The 21,579-nt window shown below is 40.1% G+C and overlaps 2 protein-coding genes across 2 annotated transcripts; one reads left to right on the top strand and one right to left on the bottom strand.

Moving 5' to 3' along the window:
- Nucleotides 1-5,011: 5,011 nt before the first annotated feature.
- actr8 (actin related protein 8) lies at nt 5,012-13,794 on the top strand. The gene is made up of 13 exons (XM_080031923.1): nt 5,012-5,302; nt 6,013-6,183; nt 6,273-6,383; nt 6,681-6,785; nt 6,924-7,097; nt 7,509-7,602; nt 7,757-7,889; nt 8,028-8,181; nt 8,371-8,466; nt 8,616-8,756; nt 8,869-9,193; nt 11,093-11,256; nt 13,289-13,794. Exons 1-13 carry the CDS (start codon nt 5,168-5,170, stop codon nt 13,430-13,432), a joined length of 1,947 nt encoding a protein of 648 aa, XP_079888049.1. The 5' UTR covers nt 5,012-5,167; the 3' UTR covers nt 13,433-13,794.
- Nucleotides 13,795-14,019: 225 nt separating this feature from the next.
- On the bottom strand, nt 14,020-18,196 carry selenok (selenoprotein K). Its single transcript, XM_080031924.1, has 5 exons — nt 18,122-18,196; nt 15,564-15,654; nt 15,146-15,220; nt 14,615-14,710; nt 14,020-14,375 (listed from the first exon to the last, which is right to left on the bottom strand). The coding sequence occupies exons 1-4, from the start codon at nt 18,138-18,140 to the stop codon at nt 14,620-14,622; spliced, it is 276 nt and encodes a 91-aa protein (XP_079888050.1). The 5' UTR covers nt 18,141-18,196; the 3' UTR covers nt 14,020-14,375; nt 14,615-14,619.
- Between the last annotated feature and the right edge of the window lie 3,383 nt (nt 18,197-21,579).

Genomic DNA, 21,579 nt, shown 5'->3' with positions numbered 1-21,579 from the left:
TAGGTGCCACCCCTATACAACAGGCAAGCTACATCTTCTTGATGCAGTTTCAACTGCAGAGACACCAAGTGATGCCATGTTAATAACAGAGTCCCAGGAGAGTGGTTTGTCCTCAAGGCCAGGACACACCAGCCCGATAATCGCCGTCGTCAAAAAAAAAGATGAATCTGTTTGGTGTGTGCCGTGACGTCGGCCGACGTAGAGGTCGTCGGGCTTGTTTTGAGCCTGTCGGCCGCCGATTGAGCATGTTCAATCGGCGGCCGACCGTCTTTCATTTGGAGCAATTTGATTGGTGGAGGGCTAGCGAATCAGTGAAGCCCGGAAGTGAGGCGGGTAGCACAAACAGCTAACAACAGCTAGCCATCGTTTTAATGTGTTTGTTCGTTTCGTTTTGCGAGTACTCACATGCATCAACCCTTGTTGACTGCTCGACACCATGCTCGACACTCTCTGCTAAAAATTGTGCTCTTATGGTCCATAAATATAAATACGTATTTCTATCTATGTTTATGCTCTAGAGAGCTGTCCCATCATTTCCGGCTTTCGTATTTTTTCGGGCCACAATACAGATTAGCGCCGCCTGCTGTTGTGGAGACATTACAAGCGCGGGACGTACGGAAAATAAGAAGTCGTCTCGGTGTGTTTTTTGGCCGCGACGGAAAGACTGGAGCTTCCTGAAACGGCGACTCCAGTTTTTGGGTAGTCGGAACGTGTCGGACTGGTGTGTCCTGGCCTTTAGTCTGAAAAAGTTTGAGAAACACTGAGTTAGATCAGTGGAGTCATTTCCCTTTTTTGGTGGGTTTTGTTTATTATTTTTGCCCTGGAGACCCTGTTGCCTTGCCTCAATATGTGTAATCTCTGTTTAATCATATATTGGGAATACATGTTATAGAGGCCAAGCCCAATTTTTACAATTAAAGTGTTTTTTTTCTTTGAATAAGTTTCTTCCTTCATTTTTGTGTGAGGAATACAATATTTTGTCAATGTAAATAATCAATGATGCAAAAGTTCAGTATGAACTTAGCTATATTAAGATATTTTTAAATACTGTTAATAATGTGCGATAATATGATCTGAGAGTATGGAGGTTTCTCTCGATCTGTCTCTTTGTCTCGCGCGCAATTTGTGTGTATGTGAACACTGAGTGAGGACACATCCCATGTACAGGGTAAGGGGTCAGTCAAAACCATTTGTGTGGGAACCAAACACCAGGCCATCTGGATATTTGCACAGTGCAGTGAAGTCAAGCATTCTCTTCTGACCATTGCCAGTGTTTCGACCTGACACAAGTAAATAGCAATGTTTCTCTACCCTCTATCTATCTACCCTCTTAAACAGCTTGCTTGCATTCACGTAAGCCCACTTAAGACCCAAGTTACTCAAAACTGCATCTAACAGATTAGTTTTAATTGCCATCATTATTTCTGCCATAGTGTTGTAGCAGGATTGCTTATCATTTTTAATTAATGGAAGTTTAGTGCTGTTAAAGCTGCACTGTATGTGCTGTTGAATCTGTATAAACATCAACACTGGCAGCTTGAATTAATGCTGAAAAACTGCAAGTAAAAGGATTTAAAATAAATAATAAATCAATTATTTTCACGAATATTACAAACCCTTTTTCAAACGTATACTTTTAGGAACAAATTAGTGAAAAGCAAGGTGGTGTAATAATGGATTTTCTATTACGTTTCTAAATGAAGCATCTGTAAGTATCGGGATACATACTGATAACATGAGCTGCATTTGAACAAAGTGAGGTTTTATTTATCATTATTTTAAATGCATTTTCTAGCAATCCTGAGGGTGACAGCTGATTTCTCTCCCGACAGAAATGTATTCAGAATGCCTGTAGACATATACTTGCCCATGGACCGAAGGCAGCCTTCCAGTAAAAACAGATTTCACTTGCACAGTAAACATGAGATATTTGAAAGGAGTTTGACAAATCTACTGCCCAACAATATACATATCCAATGTCATGTAAATCCCAAATATGACCATAGAACCCCCAAACCTGCCACCGCACGAAGATAGGGCATAGAGAGGCATGCAAGCAGAGGCTCTTGGCTGTGCCTCATTCTGCCCCAGGCTTTTTGAGCAGCGCAAGACACTGACATAAAGTGAATGCTACATCCACTGGCTTTTTGTTCATTTTGAATGAAACAGAGACATTTACAGACAACCCTCCTTCCTGTCCAATGTATCACAACATTCTTGGTAAAGAAGAGAAAGTTAAGAGGCAACACATTTAAATAATGAATACACATAAAAATAGTAGTAAAATTAAAACACTAGAGGTGTAAAATCCAGTCATCCAAGTCCTCCCAAAAAACCATCATGTTACTTGCCGTGACTGAAATTATTAAAATTCTAGACATTTAAACACCAAAAAAACATGTAAGAAATGAGGGGGTGGACATGAAGATAAAAGGTGAAATATGTAACCTTCAGCTGGAGAACTAATGACTGGTGGAACAGGCACAAGCATTAAATGGATATTTAAGGGTGTGGAAATAAGACCCTGTGCATGCGCCCAGTTCCCTAATGATTGCGATTTATGAAAACAGAAACACTCTAAATTGGGAGGATTCTCGTTATTTTGCTGGAATAGTCTCCTCGGCCAGGGCTCTGTTTTGTAAAGGAGAATTTATTCAGCCAATTAAAGTGCTTAAAAGACACTAAAATAATAAATAAATGTACTTCCTGTCTTAGTACACAGTTGAGTCTGACCGGTTTGCATTGCAGCAATCCCATTAACAGCAATGTATTTCAATTAAAGTTAAAGTTAAATTCAGTCTCACTTATGTAAAGTTTAGTAACTGAGTGTATATTCCTGTCACAGGTGCTTTAAGTACACCATGTGGAGTAGTAATTACCTTTTTGGTCCTCAGTCTGTCCCCATGCGACTACGAGTCCCCCCCTTACTTCACTGGCGGACGAAACTCTTGGAGTAATTTATTTTGCAATAAGGCAAACAGAATTGAAATGGCTGCTTCTAGATCCCCTTCTAATGTATATTTGGATTTGAATCTATCTTTGAATGTATGCCTTGGCCGTGTGTAACAAACCAGGTGTGTCCATAGGTTTCAAAGATACTTTGAATATAATTGTTTTTAAGTGTCATGGATAGGTGTAAGTGTTACTGTTGTGTCCAAAACTAAAACCTGCTGTTGATTAATGGAATATTTTCCTTCTCTGATTGATGGTTTATGGTTATCAATTAAATCAATGAATCTCACAAATCCCGCACACCGATTAAATTGTCTAAAAACCGATGAGATAAAGTTAAGATAAAATTATAGTTTTAGGCAATATCTGTTCAGGCCTTCTCACTCCCACTCACTCATATACAGGTCAGCATGGCAGGGTGTATATTGGTGGTCCATGATGGTGTCCTCCACCTGTAAGACCCACTGCTCATCAAACAGAAAGTCATTATATATAGGACATCACTTGAGTAGTTTGAGGATCTCTTTCTCTGGTCTAATCAGGATCAGGGTACCTGTGAAAAACAGCCTTCACTGCTCATGTATGTAGCTGGGGTGTCTCTTGGAGAGGGGACCAAAGTAATGATCTTTATATTGTGATGATACATTATATGTGTTGCTCCTGCAGTCTGAGACAATCGGTCCGTCAGGAAGGACCTCGAACCGCTGATGTTTCTGGTTCTCTATTATTTGTGGACAGATTGTCTCTTTGTTTGGCTCTGAGATACATTTTATTGTAGAGAGACTTGATATTATTTCTGATTTTATCTTGGGTCTTTATTTGTATGCCTGCTTTTATTTTGTAATATTTAACATTTTCCAAATGACAATGGGTTTGCAGAGCATATTTTTGCTGACCAAAATAACTATCTTGGATCCCTTGTCTGCAGGATTTAATAATGATGTTGGGGTTATATCTTAAGTGTTTGTAGTGCAGGTCGGACTGCAGTTGTGAGACTATCTGTGCAGTCTCGACTCTCCCTCATACAGACTCAGGATCTGTCTATCCCTTTTGATTCATTGAATTAAAGTTGATATCACTGTGGTTCCCAGTTGAAATGAAAGCTGAAGGGGATATGGATGAAGTCATTATTTGAGTTTTATAATCTCATGGCATTGATGGAGGTCCCTCTGTGGCTCCTCCTGATCAAAACTGTTAGTTCTTCTGGGAATAAAATGTAGTCCCCTCTACATGAGACAGACCTGAGCAATCATTGGCTGGAATAATTGTGATGTATTTATTACACTACCTCTCGAGCACTAGGAGAGGTAAAGAACACATCCAAGTCCCTGCATGAAATCCTCTTTATCTTAAAGTTTAGGGTTTTATAATGGTCTTGACCTTAGCTGTAACCAGTTCATCTTGCAGGTTTCCTTCTTCTTCTTTTTAAGTTGCAATAGGCTTATCCTGTGGTCCTGCAATAGTTCAGCTCCCTTTTTTTGAATGATTTAAATTTGTATTAATCACTCTGATTAGTTTAGCTGCTAAAGGAGAACATGTTGTGACAAATGGCTATTTAGAAAATACTTGCAGGTTCTGCTGAAACATTTGAACTGTTTTTAAGAAAATGTCTGAACTCTAGTTCCCTCTAGTGGCCATAGCCAAAAACAACTATTTAATGGCCTGCTTAAATCATCCTGTTGAATAGGCCTACATATTCAGTTTAGTAGAATATTAGCAATTGAGTTTCAACCAGTCCAGCATCAGTCTGCTTGTGTGGTGGCTTGTATTGTGGAATCGAGCAAGAGTAGGCTATGTCTCCTTGAAAATACTTTAACATCCGATTTGTAAGTTTCCTGAAAATTTGCACTTTTAATGATGTTAGTCAAGTCCGATAGCCTAGTGGTAGTTTACAGTGTTTGAGAAGATACATTAACTAAGAAAATTATTCTTAGATAGGCTACTAATTAATTGTTTTTAAGAACGTGCTGTATCGGTTTGGTTGGTCTCTCTTTTTATTCCGCACAATGGTGCCAATGGGCTTCCGTAGTTTTTGTACCACGAGACCAAACACGGAAGTAGAGTGTACCAGTGGTACCAGTACTTTTTTCATTCAGAATAAAAGGTTCTCCTTGCTTGTGGTCGCATTTTGGAAGTACCTAAAAAGCACTAGTGTAGAAGGTCGCGACTTATTATTCATAACTATTTAGTATACTTAATTGAACCACCAGTAACCATGACCCAAGCTGAGAAAGAGCAGGACAACGGGAAGGAGAAAGAAAAGGAGCGAGACAAGGAGAAAGAGAAGGAGCAACAACGCGGGGTGAAAAGAGCCATTGCTCCTCCGTCCATCCCGGAGACTCTTCAGGAGGTGACATGGGAACTGTTATCTAATCAAATGCACATGTTTCTGTAATGCTGCTGAATATCCCTCCTGCATTACCGTAGTGCATCTTCGTTAGCTTTCATTGGTAGCCTACCCGCTATTCTGCGCATACACAGTATGGACAGGTAGCGGATCATGAGGATCGAGATATTCACTGATATCGACAAAAAGTGAGGTTGACAACAAGCATTCTCCAGTCGACTGACTACACCTTTAATTCACGAGGAGCATGCCATCCTAACCAAAGCTCTAGTTCACCTGTGTGCAATGTGCATGCACCACCTTGCCTGACTAAAATCAGTAGCCTACCAATGAGTTTGCCTAAACATTGATGCTGTGACAGATGAGACAATATTCTGATTCTCAGTAGATCTTTAATTGTTTTAATTGCAAAAGCAAGAGCCTTTATCATTGGTAAACGACATGACTGAGAATAGGCATTTTATTGACAGCTATTATAGCACTTTGATATAACACACATTAACTGTAGACAATACATGTTAGTAGGCAATAGCATATAAGGCATTGTCCAACGTTGCTCCTTATGATCATAATACTTTCTTAGCCTCAGAATCGGTGTTACAAGCTCTTATTCCTGGTGCACCATAAAACCTCAAACATGTACAAATGTTGTTTATTAAGGTTTTTACATTTGCATGTAACAAGTAACAAATATATTTATTTCTCTGTTACAGCAAATTCAGAGCAACTTTGTAGTCGTCATCCACCCTGGTTCAAGCACGCTCCGCATTGGCCGAGCAACAGACAATCTCCCTCTGACCATCCCGCATGTGATAGCACGCCGACACAAGCAAAGCGGACAGCCCAGATATGAACACGCCTGGCTTTTAAGAGAAGGGTTAAACGTAAGTCACTCACTTCCACTTACTCTTTGTCTGAATGCGCTGTATTCAAATTACACTTGCCCTCATTGCTTCTTTGTCTGTCCTGACAGAAACCGGAGAGTAATGAGCAGAGGCAGAATGGGCTGAAGATGGTGGACCAGGCCATCTGGTCCAAGAAGATGTCCAATGGAGTGCGAAGGACACCTGTGTCTGCTGAACAGGTGAGTTATGGAAGAGAGAGGGAGTTGCATATGAATCAACAGCAGTAACATATACCATTCTTATGGTAAAGAGAAATCAAAAAATTGCTTTGTAACCGTAACTGGCACATAGTCTTTTAAAAGTTTGAAGTGGGAAGCTGTTTGACCTGCATTGAGTGTATGAAGGGTGCTGCATTTAATAAAGGGATAATTGATGGATTCAAAGTATAGATAGGGACTATAGTGTTGTGCTAGTATATAGAAGATTTTTTTTATATAACCGTGTGTGTGTGTGTGTGTGTGTGTGTGTGTGTTAAGGCCAGAGCATATAACTGTCAGATCCGTCCGGCAGTACTAGACAGCAGCTCCAAGGTGAAGTGGACCAACACAGCCCACCAACCAACTTATGTGGTGGGGGAAGAGGTCAGTTCATGTAGTGTCTGAATGAGTACAACAATATGCCATCTAAAACAGTATGCATAACCTAAACTCATTGTCTGTTTTCCACTCTACTCTATATGTTGCTTTCTCTTGCCACCCTTCTGTCCTGCCATAATGCAGGCTCTTCATGTGAATCCCTCCGACTGCTACAACATCCACTGGCCTATAGTCAGAGGTCAGCTCAATGTGCACACCGGTCCCGGAGGCTCACAGACCGCTGTACTGGCTGACCTCGAAGCCATCTGGAGCCACGTCATCCAAAAGCAACTGGAGATCCCCCTCAAAGACTTAAAGGTAGGGAAAAAAAACAGCTCACCTGCCCGGGTTACCTTCTAGTCCAGGGCAGAGATGAATGTATTCTGCAACACGTTGAAACTAGACAATGAATGGGAATAAGAGAGCGATGAAAGACATACTTTAACAAGTTATATTTATGATACCTGTATTCATATATTTTAGTATTGTTTTAAAATGAAAAAGTATCATTTATCCGTGCAAAATGTTTAGCATTACTCAAAAGCATATGTATAGGAAGGAATATTTAATGGTTGCTCAAAAAGGTATTGCTGAGTTAATTAATGAGGGTTGAGTAATACATAAATAAAGGTGTACACAATAAAACTTGATCATTAGAATGAACTGATGCTGATGGTAGAAACACTTTTCTTCTCACATTATTTCATTGCTTTTGTGACTGGTTGCCAGTATTACAGATGCGTCCTATTGGTCCCCGACATCTACAACAGGCAGCACATTAAAGAAGTGGTCAACATGCTGTTGCTTAATATGGGCTTCTCAGGTATTACACACAAACACATAAACATTGGTGTACACACAGCAAGAACTCACATTTTCTGCATTTTCACAGTAGATCTGAATATCCAATCAGTCTCTCTTGCCATTACCTTACTCTTTGTGCTGTTGTGTGTGTGTCTGTCTATGTTTGTATGTAGCGATTATCGTGCACCAGGAGTCCATTTGTGCCACATTTGGCAGTGGGCTGAGCAGTGCTTGTGTTGTGGATGTGGGAGACCAGAAGACCAGTATTTGCTGTGTAGAGGACGGAGTGTCCCACAGAAACTCCAGGTGGGGCTGAGAAACGCTTTTCAAAATGTATTACTCCATTATTTTGATTGGAGATATCATGGATCCATTTTACAAATGGAACAAAGCAAACACAGTTGATCATTAGCATTTCATTGTACTGTCTGTTGTTCCTTTTAGGCTGTGTTTGGCGTACGGCGGCTCAGATGTGACACGTACTTTCTCCTGGCTCCTGCAGAGGGCGGGCTTCCCTTACAGAGACTGTCAGCTGTCCAACAGACTGGACTGTCATCTCCTGCAGCACCTCAAAGAGACCTTCTGCCATCTGGACCAAGTGTGTGATGGTATTCTCTGGGTCTTTGTGTTGAGAGGGTGTACTAGGAAACTGTAGCTGGTACCTGTATCAGCATTTGCAACTTTGTTTCTGTTTAAATCACCATTTGTTGTTCTCAAGAATGGAAAGGGAAATCATTTATTGAGATTATTTTCAAAATGTGTTTTTACTTTACTTCTCTCTTAACAGGACAGGTCAGGACTACAAGACCACGAGTTCCAGACACGTTTCCCAGAAGCCCCAGCTCTTCTCTACCAAGTTCGACTTGGAGATGAGAAATTGGAGGTACTCATTTAAAATACCATTTGGTGCTGAAATACTTTTTACATGATTCTTTCTCCAGCTTGTGTACTACAATTACTTACCTTCTACTGCTCTACTTTTCTCTTTCACTCATATATTTTCTGGTTCGTATGCGTGTATTCATATATTAGGCACCCATGGGTCTTTTCTACCCGACCACGTTTGGCATCGTAGGTCAGAAGATGACATCGCTTCAGTACCGCTCCCAAGGCGACTCAGAGGATCCACACGATGAACACTACCTGCTCTCCACGCAGAGCAAACAGGACCAGGTAACACACAAAGATACACTCACACAGAGATATGCGCACATTTCACATTGAATTAAAGATCACTGTGGTTCTTGTAATTGATTGATTAGTCACTCAATTATATTTTTCTTAGTCCTCCAAATCTGCTGCAGACCGCAAGGGTGTTTCCAGACCAGGTGGAGGTTTGGACGGTGACATTAGCGGTCAGGGAAGGATCGGGGAGCTCTCTGACTTGCCCAGGAGCTGTGGGAGTGGTGGCGTAGGCAGCAGTGGAGGAGGAGGAGGGACAAAGGGGGAGATGGAGCTCGGGCCTGCCCAGGGGGAGTGTCTGATGGGGACCGGGGAGGCTGAAGAGTCCCTGTCCGCTCACCTCTCCAGGAAGACTGCCATCATGAGCCAGTTTGAGAGCAAAGCACTGGGCCTGGATAAGGCCATCCTGCATAGCATCGACTGCTGTGGTAAGGACCGACGGGTAAAGGTGAAATTGGGTCACACAATGGAAATGGGGAGGAAAACTGCTATATTAAAGCTATAGTGTGTAACTTCTGTCGCCCCCATGAGGAATTCTGAGTAATTACAACAACACTGTCGGTTAATCTACATGAGGTAAGCCTTCGGTGATCGCGCATGGATTTTATACCTTCTGCTGTACGTTCAAGTTTTTTCTTAGCAGTAGAATCAACAACTGAAACATTCCATGGTCACTTGTGGAGTTCCAGCGACAGTGTCGGGGGACGACACCATTATGTAAACTGTGTAATTCTGAGAAATATAGGGCCGGTTTCACAGACGAGGCTTAAACCTAGTCCGAGACTAAAATGCCTGTTTGAGCTGGATTAATTCAAAGCTACTTGCACAGACTCAGTTTAAAATAGTCCTAGATTAAAGATATTCTGGATTAAACAAAGCCAATTGCAAGACGGACGACTAGAGCTACTCTAGGTCTAAATTTGAGCTTAAATTAATCCTCCAAAGAGGCAGGTTTAACTTCAGTTTAGTGGTGTTTGTAAGAGAGCATGGACTATTTGGAATATCTAAATGAAGACCAACTCCCACTGCAGAGGCCAGCCAGAAGAGTACTTGTGGATAGGTTTTATCCAAAACATTTATTTGATGAACTTACATTTCGAGACCGCTTTCAATATGGAAAATGCACTGAAAATAACTTTGCTCGAGTTTATTAGATGGATGCATTTAAATTGAAGATGTATTCAGCATAATAAAATTAGTGTCTAAAACAATTCTGTTTCCAAATGTGGTTGTTGTGATTAAAATACTGACACACATGAATAACAAAATGACAAAAACAACATGAACACCTTTTATTTTCTACTTATATCTTCACTGTGATTAGTAATCACAATTTTCTCAGTACGTATCTTGTTTGAATCATAGCTCTCTCTTCCAACTTCATGTCCAATTCCACCTGTAGAGTTAAAATTTTTATGTCATACTTCCTTCAGATATTGCATTTTCTGTTCATGGAATTCTCGGGCTAACTTTCATGCAACGTCATCTTTTTTGTCCTTTGTTGAAAGGTTGTGGCAAGCTCTTCTTTAAAACGAGATTTGGGTTTTTCTACAGTCTATCAGTGCAGATATCATTAAATATAATGTCAAAATTATAAATGAGAAAGATGTGAAATACCGATAATAATGAAGATAACCTGAAGTTGGTGTATTGTTCTCTTAGTAACATTTTCATTAGTATTGAATTTGTTTCAAATTGCGACCCAACTATTTATTTGCTCAGTCCCAGCAGTATGGCTTTTAGATTCAATAACCGGATGGTTTCAAACAATTTTTTTTTAAGAGATTTTTTTTTAAATTCATTAAAGTTTATTGATGGGATTTTTTTAGCCTCTGCCATTGTTTTTTCTCACAAGCAATGGTGTTTGTGCTCCACTCCGGGTGTTTATTATCACCGTTGGACCAGCAGCATGTGCTCATGGGCAGGTGTTCACAATCAGGCTTACTTACCTTACTCCAGGACTTCATAGTCTCAGACTAATTAAGTCAAACTTAAGCCATATCCATGAAAGTGATTTAAACGTCCCAGTTTAACTAGTCCATATTAAGGCCTACTCCTGGCTTAATCTTGGCCCTGTCTGTGAAACCGGCCCATAAAGAGTTTTGTGGAGCAGATGGGCTTAATCAACTTTGTGTCAACTCATTTGGCAATGGCTTGAATGTAACCGAAATTCATTTATATGAAAAAGTAACGCACTATAACTTTAAATTGTTTTTGGTATTTTGAAATGAAGTCAAATATAAAGTATGCAGTCAGAGGAAGACAGATGTTTCATGGTGCTAGGAATGTCCTGTTTAAGCTCACCAGTCAAATGTTTTTATTGACAGGGTCAGATGAAACCAAACGTAAGATGTACAGCTCCATCCTGGTAGTGGGAGGAGGGCTCCTGTTTCACGGCGCTCGAGAGTTCCTGCTTCACCGCATCATCAACAAGATGCCGCCCTCATTCAGAAGGCTGGTGGACAACGTAGAAGTGATCACACGGCCAAAGGTAAACTGGTATACTCTGTACATGTGCTGCATTCATGCGCTCCTCAGATGGTGCAAGTTTCCAAGTTGGGAAGTGTTTTTTTTTTTTTTACGACTCAAAGCTAAGAAATACCATTGCTTAAGCTAACATACCTGATTTATTTATAAAGGGTGAATACTGTATTTACGTTTATTAATAACTTCTCTAAATATTCTACATCACACTATTTGGACAAAAACTAACAGTAATACTAGCCTGGCACTGCCCGCCTACATACTTCCGCTCAATTTTCATTTCCCTTCAGCAGTCAGTCTGTGTGTGCGGTATATTAGTGGGTTCTCTCCAGCCAGATTTCTGCCAGTCCAATCAGCGAACAGAAGGAGTGGCTCAGAAGCCGGCGCATGACATACGTCACGATCAAATGTTATGCGATTGGTTGGCAGATCCAGATTGGCACTGGACAGATCCAATAGTTTTAAACTTCTACAGACACCCGTCTTCAAGTGACTTAACGTCAATTGAACGATTCCAGACCTTCTGTACAAATGAAATGATGTACGATGGTCTGGTAGGACCAGGCTACAGTAATACCACATTACAAAGTGTATTTGAGCAAAAAGTTGATATGCAATAAACACATATATATTTTTTTAAGTTTCCTACCATTACAGTTTTTTTCGATTGCTAACCCACAGTGGGCACAACTGTAGCTCAATGTGCCAAACTCTAACTACAGTCTGCACTACCAACAGTCACTGGAGCTGAACAGTTCACTTCACCTGCAAAATAGGCTCAGTGCAGCTAACACTATGAACCAGCCTCATTGAGATAACGCATACTGTCACTCAGAACACACTCAGAGTATAAACACTAGCATCAAACCCCAATACTCAAATTACAAACTTTTAATCTTTACAGTTTGAATGATTTGAGTTACTTCACACAAATGACGTAATATTTTCTTTGAGGAAAGACTGACATTAGTTCACATGAAATTGTTTACCGGTACTTTATAACATAGCAGTTATGTTTACGTATAAACAAAAATAAATGGAAATCAGAAGTTTGCTTTGATAGATACGTATTTTATATTTTTTTGAAAACATTTCAAAATGTAATATTTATCTGTGTAAATATTCTATAATTCTAATACAGAGGATGCAACTGTAAGCTGTTCGTTTGCTGGAAAATCCGTATTACAGATGCAACTTTAGATCTTTGTAGATTGGGTTGCACTCTCAACCTTGCCTCTCTCAATGAGAGACCATGATTCACAACAGTGTTGCCCTTCCTGTATTTCATCAGAAATTACAGCTCAATGTCTTCTAGGTCTTCCTCCACACATCCACACACTCTCGACCACTCTCATTCATTGGTCCATTCCCAAAAAAAAATTTTTTGTGCCTTCCCTTTACTGTATATACAGTATGTTCACTAAAAAGTCCAAAACAAGACACCTTCTTAGTGTTTCAGTTAAAATTGCAATCCGCAGTGTTTGAAATGCACTGTCTGAAATCCATTCTGTTTTGAATGTGTGGTTTACAGTTGTGACAGCAGTGTGTTAGCATTTGAACAAAGTGCTAGAAATCCACAGTGTTGTGCAGGTTGTGGTTAAGCCATGTGATAAGTGTGTAAGCAATGAAAAACGAGCTACAGTTCGGTCCACATGAACCGTTGCGGTGCATATTGTTGTTAGAGTTTTGCACATGTCGCTCCAGTTGTGCCCACTGTGGTTTAGCAATCGAAAGAAAAAATGCTGCTTTTGTCCACAGTCAATGACTTCAAGTCAGCAAGTCTCGCATTAAAACCTATTCTGGGTTTCTGAGTTGTTTTTCAGACTGGAGCATGCATTTACCCACTCATGTCCAAAACCATTTGCAGCAATAAACATAAAATAGGTCTGCTGTGTAGGCAAAGTCGCATGGTGTACAATTGCCTTCGGCTTCGGATTATTGATAGTGTATCTATTTCAAAGGCTTCGAGTTGTTAAGATGCAACATATAACATATGCAATGCTTCTCTGATAATGTACTGTGGTGTGCGTGTGCTCTAGGACATGGACCCTAAGCTGATATCGTGGAAGGGGGGAGCAGTGCTGGCCTGTCTGGATACCACCCAGGAGATGTGGATCCACCAGAGGGAGTGGCAGCGATTTGGTGTCCGAATGCTCCGTGAGAGAGCTGCCTTCGTCTGGTGAAACCAAAAAGACTTTACCTGACTAACTGCATGTCTACACAGGAGGCATAGCCTGAGCTGGCTAGCAGAAGCTTCAGTCCTCCCTCTATCTCCGCTCAAGATATGTTCAGGCAGTTTTTAAGTGTAAGTCACCTATGTCTTGGCAGAGCCCAACACACAATTAAACTTAAGAAAACGATATCGATTTGACAATTGAAGAAAGTCGTCAAGCAATCTTGATTTTCAATTTCATCCATAAAAACCTAAAATAGGTGCTTGTTAATATTCTGTAAATAATAATGCAATGTTTATTGAGGTTTGGATATGTGTGAATAAACATATTGCAACTAAATCCACTTTTCTTGGAGTTATAAGCATATTTAATTCCAACACACAATCTCTCTTCACTAACCCGGAACTCAATGCTTGATAAGTTAAGAATGCCAAATACCTCCACCCACCACAATAACCACATTGTATTTTCAGACAAAGTCTTTATATTTTATAATATCTACACATTTGCAGTATGGAAGAACAGAATCATAAGTATGCCACTTCTTCTTTGTCAGTATTTACCAGTTCAATAATAATAGTGAAGACAATCCCACAAACTCTCTATTATGTTTAATAAGAAATGTTTATTCAAACAGAAGGACACAAAACAGAGAAAAACTAACTTCCTAATTACCAGGAGGGAGGCTGATGATAACTACAGTAGATAAGACTGTTACACACATCTCCAGGAGACAGGTGTAACGGGGAAAGGGGAGGAAGTGATGCGGATGCTGTATCAGCCGTTCTGGCCCCTACATGTAGGAATTCCCAGAAAGACGTCAATAAACTGCTTGTGGCAGTAGCATCCATGAAGAGGGGCCTCGGCACCATGACGTCACTGTCTTTCCTTATGTTCTTAGAAGACAAACACTGTGCCAGGCCCGGCCTACACTAGACGTGTAGGCGTTTACCTGAAGAGAAGAGAGTTACATTATGGAGTATTGTTTCTTCAATTGACCAAATATCTGTTGGTATTTTAAAAAAACAGCTTTTTTCATGTTGACATTCATAACAACTTAGTAATATGTTCATAGGCAACTTGTTAGATTCAACCCCTTAACTCATTTTGTGATAGAGACTCAAAACACTGAAGGTGTGACAGGGCTTTATCAGATGAGTACTGTTTAATTCAGGGAAAACTGTCCCTCACCTTCCTCATCCTCCTCCACCCATTGGTGGAGAGCTGGGACCCGCACCGTGGTTTACCCTTCCAATCTTTCTCCTGCCACCAGGGGGACCTGGAGGACTGCAAAAGCAAGCAACAGAAGCCAAATGAGAGGGAACAATGGTATACAATTAGACGAATGAAAAGTCTTACAAATGTTATGAGAAAGTATGTGCTATTGTTTGTGTCATTTTCTTGCCCATATCAGATATTTGAAATCGGAGTGCAAAAGACAGGCAAAACAAATGAGAAACACTCCTTCCCTGAAATGCACTTCTCACTGTCGGGCAACATCTTAAGATGATATTAAACTATGTAGCTCTCAGGTGAAGTCTTTGCCTGGACTAGGAACCATTTTTAAATTAGGCTTCTAGTAACCGGTGGGTTTCATAAAGGCATCAACAATTATATGACATGCAACTTAATCAAACAAAATATACAGTAAACATTTTTTACACAATTATGCATGTTTTCAGGGTGTGGTACTAGAGAAATTACTGTGCACTGGTGTCCTACCCTCTGCCATCACTGAAGCTGGATGTACCACTGGCTCCATTCTTTGTCATATCTGGGTTAATCATTGTCCTAAAACTGAGAACAAAGAAGATCAAATCAGTCGAAGGCAGTGTTACATAGTAAAACGAATGTATGTCAGGATGCTGAGAGTAGCATTAAGATGTAAGCACATCCTCTGGTGCCTTTTAAGTATCTTACTATTCCTTCACTTTTAGCAACAGGTTAACAACTTGACAATAGAAATCCAATATGATTTGGCTCCTCTCATCACCCAACTGAGTAACATCAGCTTTTGAAATCATTCAATAAAACTCATTAAATAACTTTCAAAAGGAAGTCCACATGTAGATCACATGTGTTAAGGGTGAAAAATCCAATCTGGGTACATAACTTGGTCTGGTTTACTGAATTGACTTACAACAGGCTGAAAAACTCCACTGCTCCCCAGAAGAAATCCACCAGTAACGACATTCTCCATGGTGACTGGGCCCTGTTGTCCAGGACCTGACCTGAGAGATACAGAGAGGTGGTGGAAGACACAGCAGGGATCAGAGGCGATGGGAGACACAACAAGCAAAAGCAACAGTGTGTGTACAAATTCCTCCACTGTTTATCAGGTGATAGTTCAGTATTACATAGGCTAACAGCAAATATGGACTTAAATGTGAGAAACAACACATCATGGCTCGTCTCCTATTAAGCATTTTATTACTAAGATCAGGGCCGGTTGTAGCCAGGGGCCAGGGTGGGCCGTGCCCCCCCAAATGTGGGCTGTGCCCCCCCTATCAAATTTTTTTTTTTTTTTAGGTGGACGTCCAGACCCACTAGGCCCGAGGCATAAGCGAAATGAGCGGTTGCTTAGGGTCCCCACTGCCAGGCCCCCCTCCCCCCCAATTTCTTTTTTAGTTTTTTTTTTTTTTAGTTTGTATGTTTGATACCAACATCATATTATGTAAATGTAAATTATCATACAATAAAAGGAATACAATGGTTTGGTAGATTAATAGCTTAATGATTGAATCAGTTCATCTGGGAGGTAATCCGAGGTTAACTGATCACGTCACGTTCAAGTCCATGGCATGCACAGTGTGTATTGAGTTTATTTAAAAATATTTGAAAATGGGGCTGCCCTCAGTTGCCCATGCACTGTGTATAGTCTATAGCCTATTCCAGCCTCGTCTGTGAAAAAAATTATAACTGGACAACAGAGTTCTTCTGCTTCGTTCCTCTCACTGCATTAAATGAATTCATTATATTACAGAAAAATATGTCCCGTAAAAGAAAAAGAGCACCAAGCCCATCCCAGAGGACCCTGCATAATATTTTATTTCTAATTTATATTTCTATGGAAAATCCATGTGTCTTTCTTCAATAGCTTCTAATTCATCCGACCCAGTGTCTCCAAATTATTTGTTCACACAAAATTCCTCAGATTTAGTCTCTTAATTTTCCTCTCAAAGTGCACCAAATTCATAGCCTGGCATTCCCAGACCTGCCACTAGGAGCTGGCAAATTAAATTTGCTGCGCGTGTTGGTCTGGAGACGCTCCGTTGAAGCTTATCAAGACTACCAGAAATCTGGTATAACGTTTCAATTGGTTCTATCTAATATGGGCGCGCCAGAGCCCTTTATATGGTGCTCTGGGGAGGACGTAACCGGATGACGACAGTGACGTGCATGCGACGTCGAAGCTGTGATAGTAAACATCAAAGATGGCTGCGGATATGTTGTGTGAGTTTGAGACTGCTTTGGCCTCGACCCTTAACGAATTGGAAGACGGGACTCATAGCTTTCACTAGCAAGTAAGTGGAATGTTCTGTTTTGCCGACCGACAACGGCAAACGTTTAATTGAACAGTTTAACAGCTGTTCGCTAAACGAACGGGGCTTACGTCACTTGTGCATCGCTCTGATTGGTTGTAGTGCTATCCAACTGCGTGCAGTGGCATTTGAAATGCACGAGTAGGAGCCGCCCCTAGAGTTGGAAATTACTATTGATCGTCGCCAGACCCTCTATCGTTCAAGATATCAGGGTCAGGATTTCCAGGCTACCAAATTCATGCATTTCACTTTAAAAAGGTAAAAAAAAATCTCCCGGGGGGGCATACCCCCGGACCCCCCTAGCAGGGTTGTGACCTCGGCTGGCTACTATTTTCACCTAGCTGGACATCGCAATAGTGGACTTTTTATCTATATAGTGTGTAGTATATAGCTCTGGACTACCACAATCCAGGTTGCCCAGTCCCAAAGCTTTCTCTTCTATCAGCTCAGGCTGCCTACAGTTAATACTGCAATAATAATAATAAAAAAAGATACATTATGTTGTATATAATGTATATTATTATATGTTATTCATAAACATTTTCGAAAAAAAATATCCAAGAATCAAATCTCCCACACAACAACACTCAAAGTTTGTTTGCATATTGTGTTCTACACAATTCACAGTAAATGTGCCAAAAAGCAGACGCAGAGATCTTACATCGGCAAAAAAATTCTGCGCGCGCTCGCATCTTCGGTCTCCCTGCCCAGTGTGCCCACCCAAAATTTCTGCAGGCCCACCCAAGTCTGACTTTCTAGAACCGGGCCTGACTAAGATGATCTTTAGTCCTATTCAAGTCTGATTGCTGAGGTCGGCGTAGCTTCAAGATGCGGGGCACAGCGTTACATCGCATAATGTTCAACACAGCACACTGCTGAAATTATATCCCCAGCAATAAGGAAATTTACTAGCCTACATATCCTATTAAAGAAGAAGAACAATCTAGATTAATTCAGTGTTGGTTCCGCTGCGCAGATTCAGCCAGGACAAGCGTGCTAACAAGCTAGTAGCTAGCTGAGTGTGTTTAAAGCTCGATCCTCTCAAATGTATACCAAAGTATCAACTGAAAATGTTTAACCATATCTACAAAAAAAAGCTACGTATTATTTTTAGCAAGATGAGAAAAGGGTTTAAGACACAGGACAAACCACTCACCATTGGACACGTACACCATCTTTCAGAGAGTAACAACAAACAATCTACAGCTGTTTACCAGTGGCTACGCACTTCCGGGTCTATAGTCATTGCGTCAATCTCGTGCGAACCAATTAAAACCAGCAACGTGTCATTTAATGTATGTGCTCAAAATTAAAAAATAAAAGTCACCTAAATTTGTATGACTTTTTTTTCGAAATATAAATAAATGTAAGGGCTTTCTATGTGTGAAGAAATGACAGTACTTTACTGCTTTTTGTACTTCTGGTTCTGGTTAGATGCATTTGGTTTTTCTAGTATACACTAGGCTTAATGACTTTGATTATACTGTAACAACACAATTTCCATTCGGGGATAAATAATTAGGCTTATCGATCATATGTAAATATATTTAATGCAATGATATACAATCTGAATAATTCATTTGGGATATAAAAGATTCCATTCAAAAGTAATGGTTTATAGAGAAATAATGTACACCTTGTTTCAATTTCAATTTCAACTTCAAAAACTATAACTAAAAAAATCAATCACGCAAACATCATCACTGCAGGTGACTGTTCTTGGTCTTTCCAGAATCAGAACTCTGCACCTTTGTTAAAAAACTCCACCACCAGAGCAGAGTGTATTTCTGTTCAGCAACAGAAAGTTCAGACAACTTATACATTTTTCAGTGTAATGTTTTAATATGCAGTTTAAACATTACACATTGTCTGATGCTTTGTGTACCATTACAATCCATATCACAGCTATGCACATGCAGGTGCATGAATATTAATAGCAGAAGGTAGCATGTGAGGAATGCAATGATTCACATCCAATACCTTGTCATTCAATACATTTTAGCAAAAAGTAAGAAATGCCTGTGAATGTGCATTTGTGCCTAATGTTTTAATTTGCTTGTATCATTTTAAATTTTGTTAAAGTAACAATCAAGACATGGTGTAAAACTGCAGATACCCTTTTAGCATGGCATTGACGTGCTTTTGCATTAAACTACATTGTTATACTCTGAAAGTATTCATACTGAAGATATTTATCATATCAAACTATTTTAGACTGATTCATGCCAGTCTACATAGAAGTTATGTTTGCTTGTAAACAAGTGGGGAAAACCTGAATATAACACCATGATGCATTCATGCAAAAATAAATAATCAAAATCTTAAATCTGAAACATTACTACACATCCATGGGCGCATTTAACAGTTGGCAACGTGAAAGGGAAAAGACATTGTGTGGTTTTCCCTTTATATGACCAATGTGGATGTATCAGAAAGGTTGAAACACTTTTTGCTGGTCTGTGCTCTCTCCACCAGTCTTAATGTGCATTGTACTCCTCTTTACTGACATGGGAGTCAGGTTGTAATCTCTATGCAGAGCTTTCCGTGTTGTTCTCCTGGACACTAGCCTGGGGTTCACATATTGTTTATTCTCCCATTGGCTTTTGTGAGGCCCACTCTGTCATTTGTCTGCATTTCAGATGGTGTGTGTGTGTCACACTGTTTTTCAGGTTCAGGTTCAGTGTTTGTTCCATCTTGGCTTTGCAGGTCAGTCTCTGCCTCTGGTTTCCGATTGGCTGCTCCCCTGAAAATACCGGCTTTATGAAGCTCCCTCCGTATAGTTTTTACTGAGACCGTGTGCGAGAGCTGTTTATTCAACTCTGAGGTGATTTTTGAGGCCGTGAACTCAGGGTGTTCATCGACTATCCTGAGAAGAGTCTGTCTGTCCTTTTCGGTGAGCTTGGACTTGCGCCCGCTGTTTTTCTTTGCTGACGCTGTCCGTCCGTGTTTGACGTAAATAGTCATGACTCTGGACACCGTTCCCCTTGCCACATTGAAAAGCTGTGCAGTTTTTGTGACGGATGCTCCCGATAGACGAGCAGCAACTATCTGGCATCTCTCAAACTCTGTTAAGTCACTCATATTGCTTTTTTTCTTTTGGAGTCAAAAGACAATCCCAAAGCATAGGCAGGTAGGCAGACAGCAGGCTCTATAATGTCTACCTAGGAGCTGCAAAGCCCTCAAGTAGTATCATGTGGCGTTTCCATTATTTTGTACACTCAAGCAGAGAGATCCTGGGCAGGTTGGGAGAGATCCACTTTGAAATGCTGTTGAGGTGCACTTTGTCTATAGGCCTACATAGATGACAAATAAAGACAACAAAAACCAGGAATTAAAACAAAATATATTTTTAGACAACACCACATTTTAGTGTGCAAAGGTAGTTATGAAGGCCTGTTAAACTGAACCCAGTAGCAGGATTCACATACCCCCATGTGTGATGCTAATATTTACCTGAGGCGTTCAATGAATAGCTACAGGGGCTGGACTAAATACACAAAACACTTACACACCCGCACAATTACCCAGCAGCAGCTGAAAAGAACAACTCATTAGCGTTTATTCAGTTTTTTCTAACAGCCATAGGTTTTCCATCTACTCGAGGGTCATTTGTAATGCTGTAATTTGGCTAGCCAGGTAACACGCTACTAAACAAGATAGTAAACCAGCTAGTGTTTTTAGAATACAATGTTACCATTCTAATGCCATTTAAAGACAAATGAAACACATTAGCGCGTGTGTTATACTTACAACTAAAATTGTCATGCCACACGCACTTTTTCACTGAGCTGTTTGGTTTCGCCGGAGAGCAACTGAGGCTACAGCTGGTACTTCCGGTCTGAGCTTTTAAGAATAAAGTGCAACCTCCACGAATGTTGTTTTGCATAATTCAAATTTTTTAAACAGCGTAATTTGCATCAAAAATTATTGAAGTAAACAGCATAGCTTATAGATATAATTAAAGGCTAATGATATTTTTTATTGTCAGTTATTTTTCTCAAATTGACGACTTATAAATTATAAAGAAACAACTCTGCATGACCATGTGCATGACTAAAGAAAGAGCAGCCTTTTTCTCAGGATGTCAAAGTGCATATGCGTGGTGTTTACAGCTGCTGCTTATTGCTTTTTTCAGAGGGTCCAGTATTATCAGTTGACTTCTACAGTGGACACACGTGTTTATCATATGCATAGTGAATATAATATAATGATATTAGAATATGTTCTACTTTTTTTTCTTTTACTTTTCTTATTATATGATTTTATTCAGGACACATGAAGATCCATAGTACAATGTATAACAAATAGACTCAATACATAAATAACAACATTGTATTTAATATGAATATTTCCACTACTAACATACTTTGTAGGGTAAAATACGACCATCTATCTTTATATTCACTTCTGCATAAACTGATAGGGTACACTGGAATGCTGCATATAACTGTATATCTGCAGAGAAAGATAAAACATGACAAAAACACACTCACATCTACAGGCACCTTAGAGCTTCCGGTGTACTGTGCGAGGAAACAGGCAAAGTATCAACATATAGAAAAGCCCCACCTGGCCACCAATTAAGTTAAGGTTCAATAAATAGAGACAGAGACT

This window comes from Ammodytes marinus (assembly GCF_949987685.1).
Source record: "Ammodytes marinus genome assembly, chromosome: 7".
Classification (NCBI taxonomy): Eukaryota; Metazoa; Chordata; class Actinopteri; order Uranoscopiformes; family Ammodytidae; genus Ammodytes; species Ammodytes marinus.
This window is presented reverse-complemented; position numbering and strand designations above follow the sequence as displayed.

What these genes read in the sequence shown, in the direction of transcription:
- actr8 (XM_080031923.1), top strand. Translation starts at nt 5,168, where the DNA reads ATGACCCAAGCTGAGAAAGAGCAGGACAACGGGAAGGAGAAAGAAAAG. An exon ending in TTTTAAGAGAAGGGTTAAAC is followed by an intron (nt 6,184 to 6,272) that starts GTAAGTCACTCA and finishes CTGTCCTGACAG; the next exon opens with AAACCGGAGAGTAATGAGCA. An exon ending in CTTATGTGGTGGGGGAAGAG is followed by an intron (nt 6,786 to 6,923) that starts GTCAGTTCATGT and finishes GCCATAATGCAG; the next exon opens with GCTCTTCATGTGAATCCCTC.
- selenok (XM_080031924.1), bottom strand. An exon ending in GTGGAGTTTTTCAGCCTGTT is followed by an intron (nt 15,221 to 15,563) that starts GTAAGTCAATTC and finishes CTTTGTTCTCAG; the next exon opens with TTTTAGGACAATGATTAACC. An exon ending in AGCTTCAGTGATGGCAGAGG is followed by an intron (nt 14,711 to 15,145) that starts GTAGGACACCAG and finishes TTGCTTTTGCAG; the next exon opens with TCCTCCAGGTCCCCCTGGTG.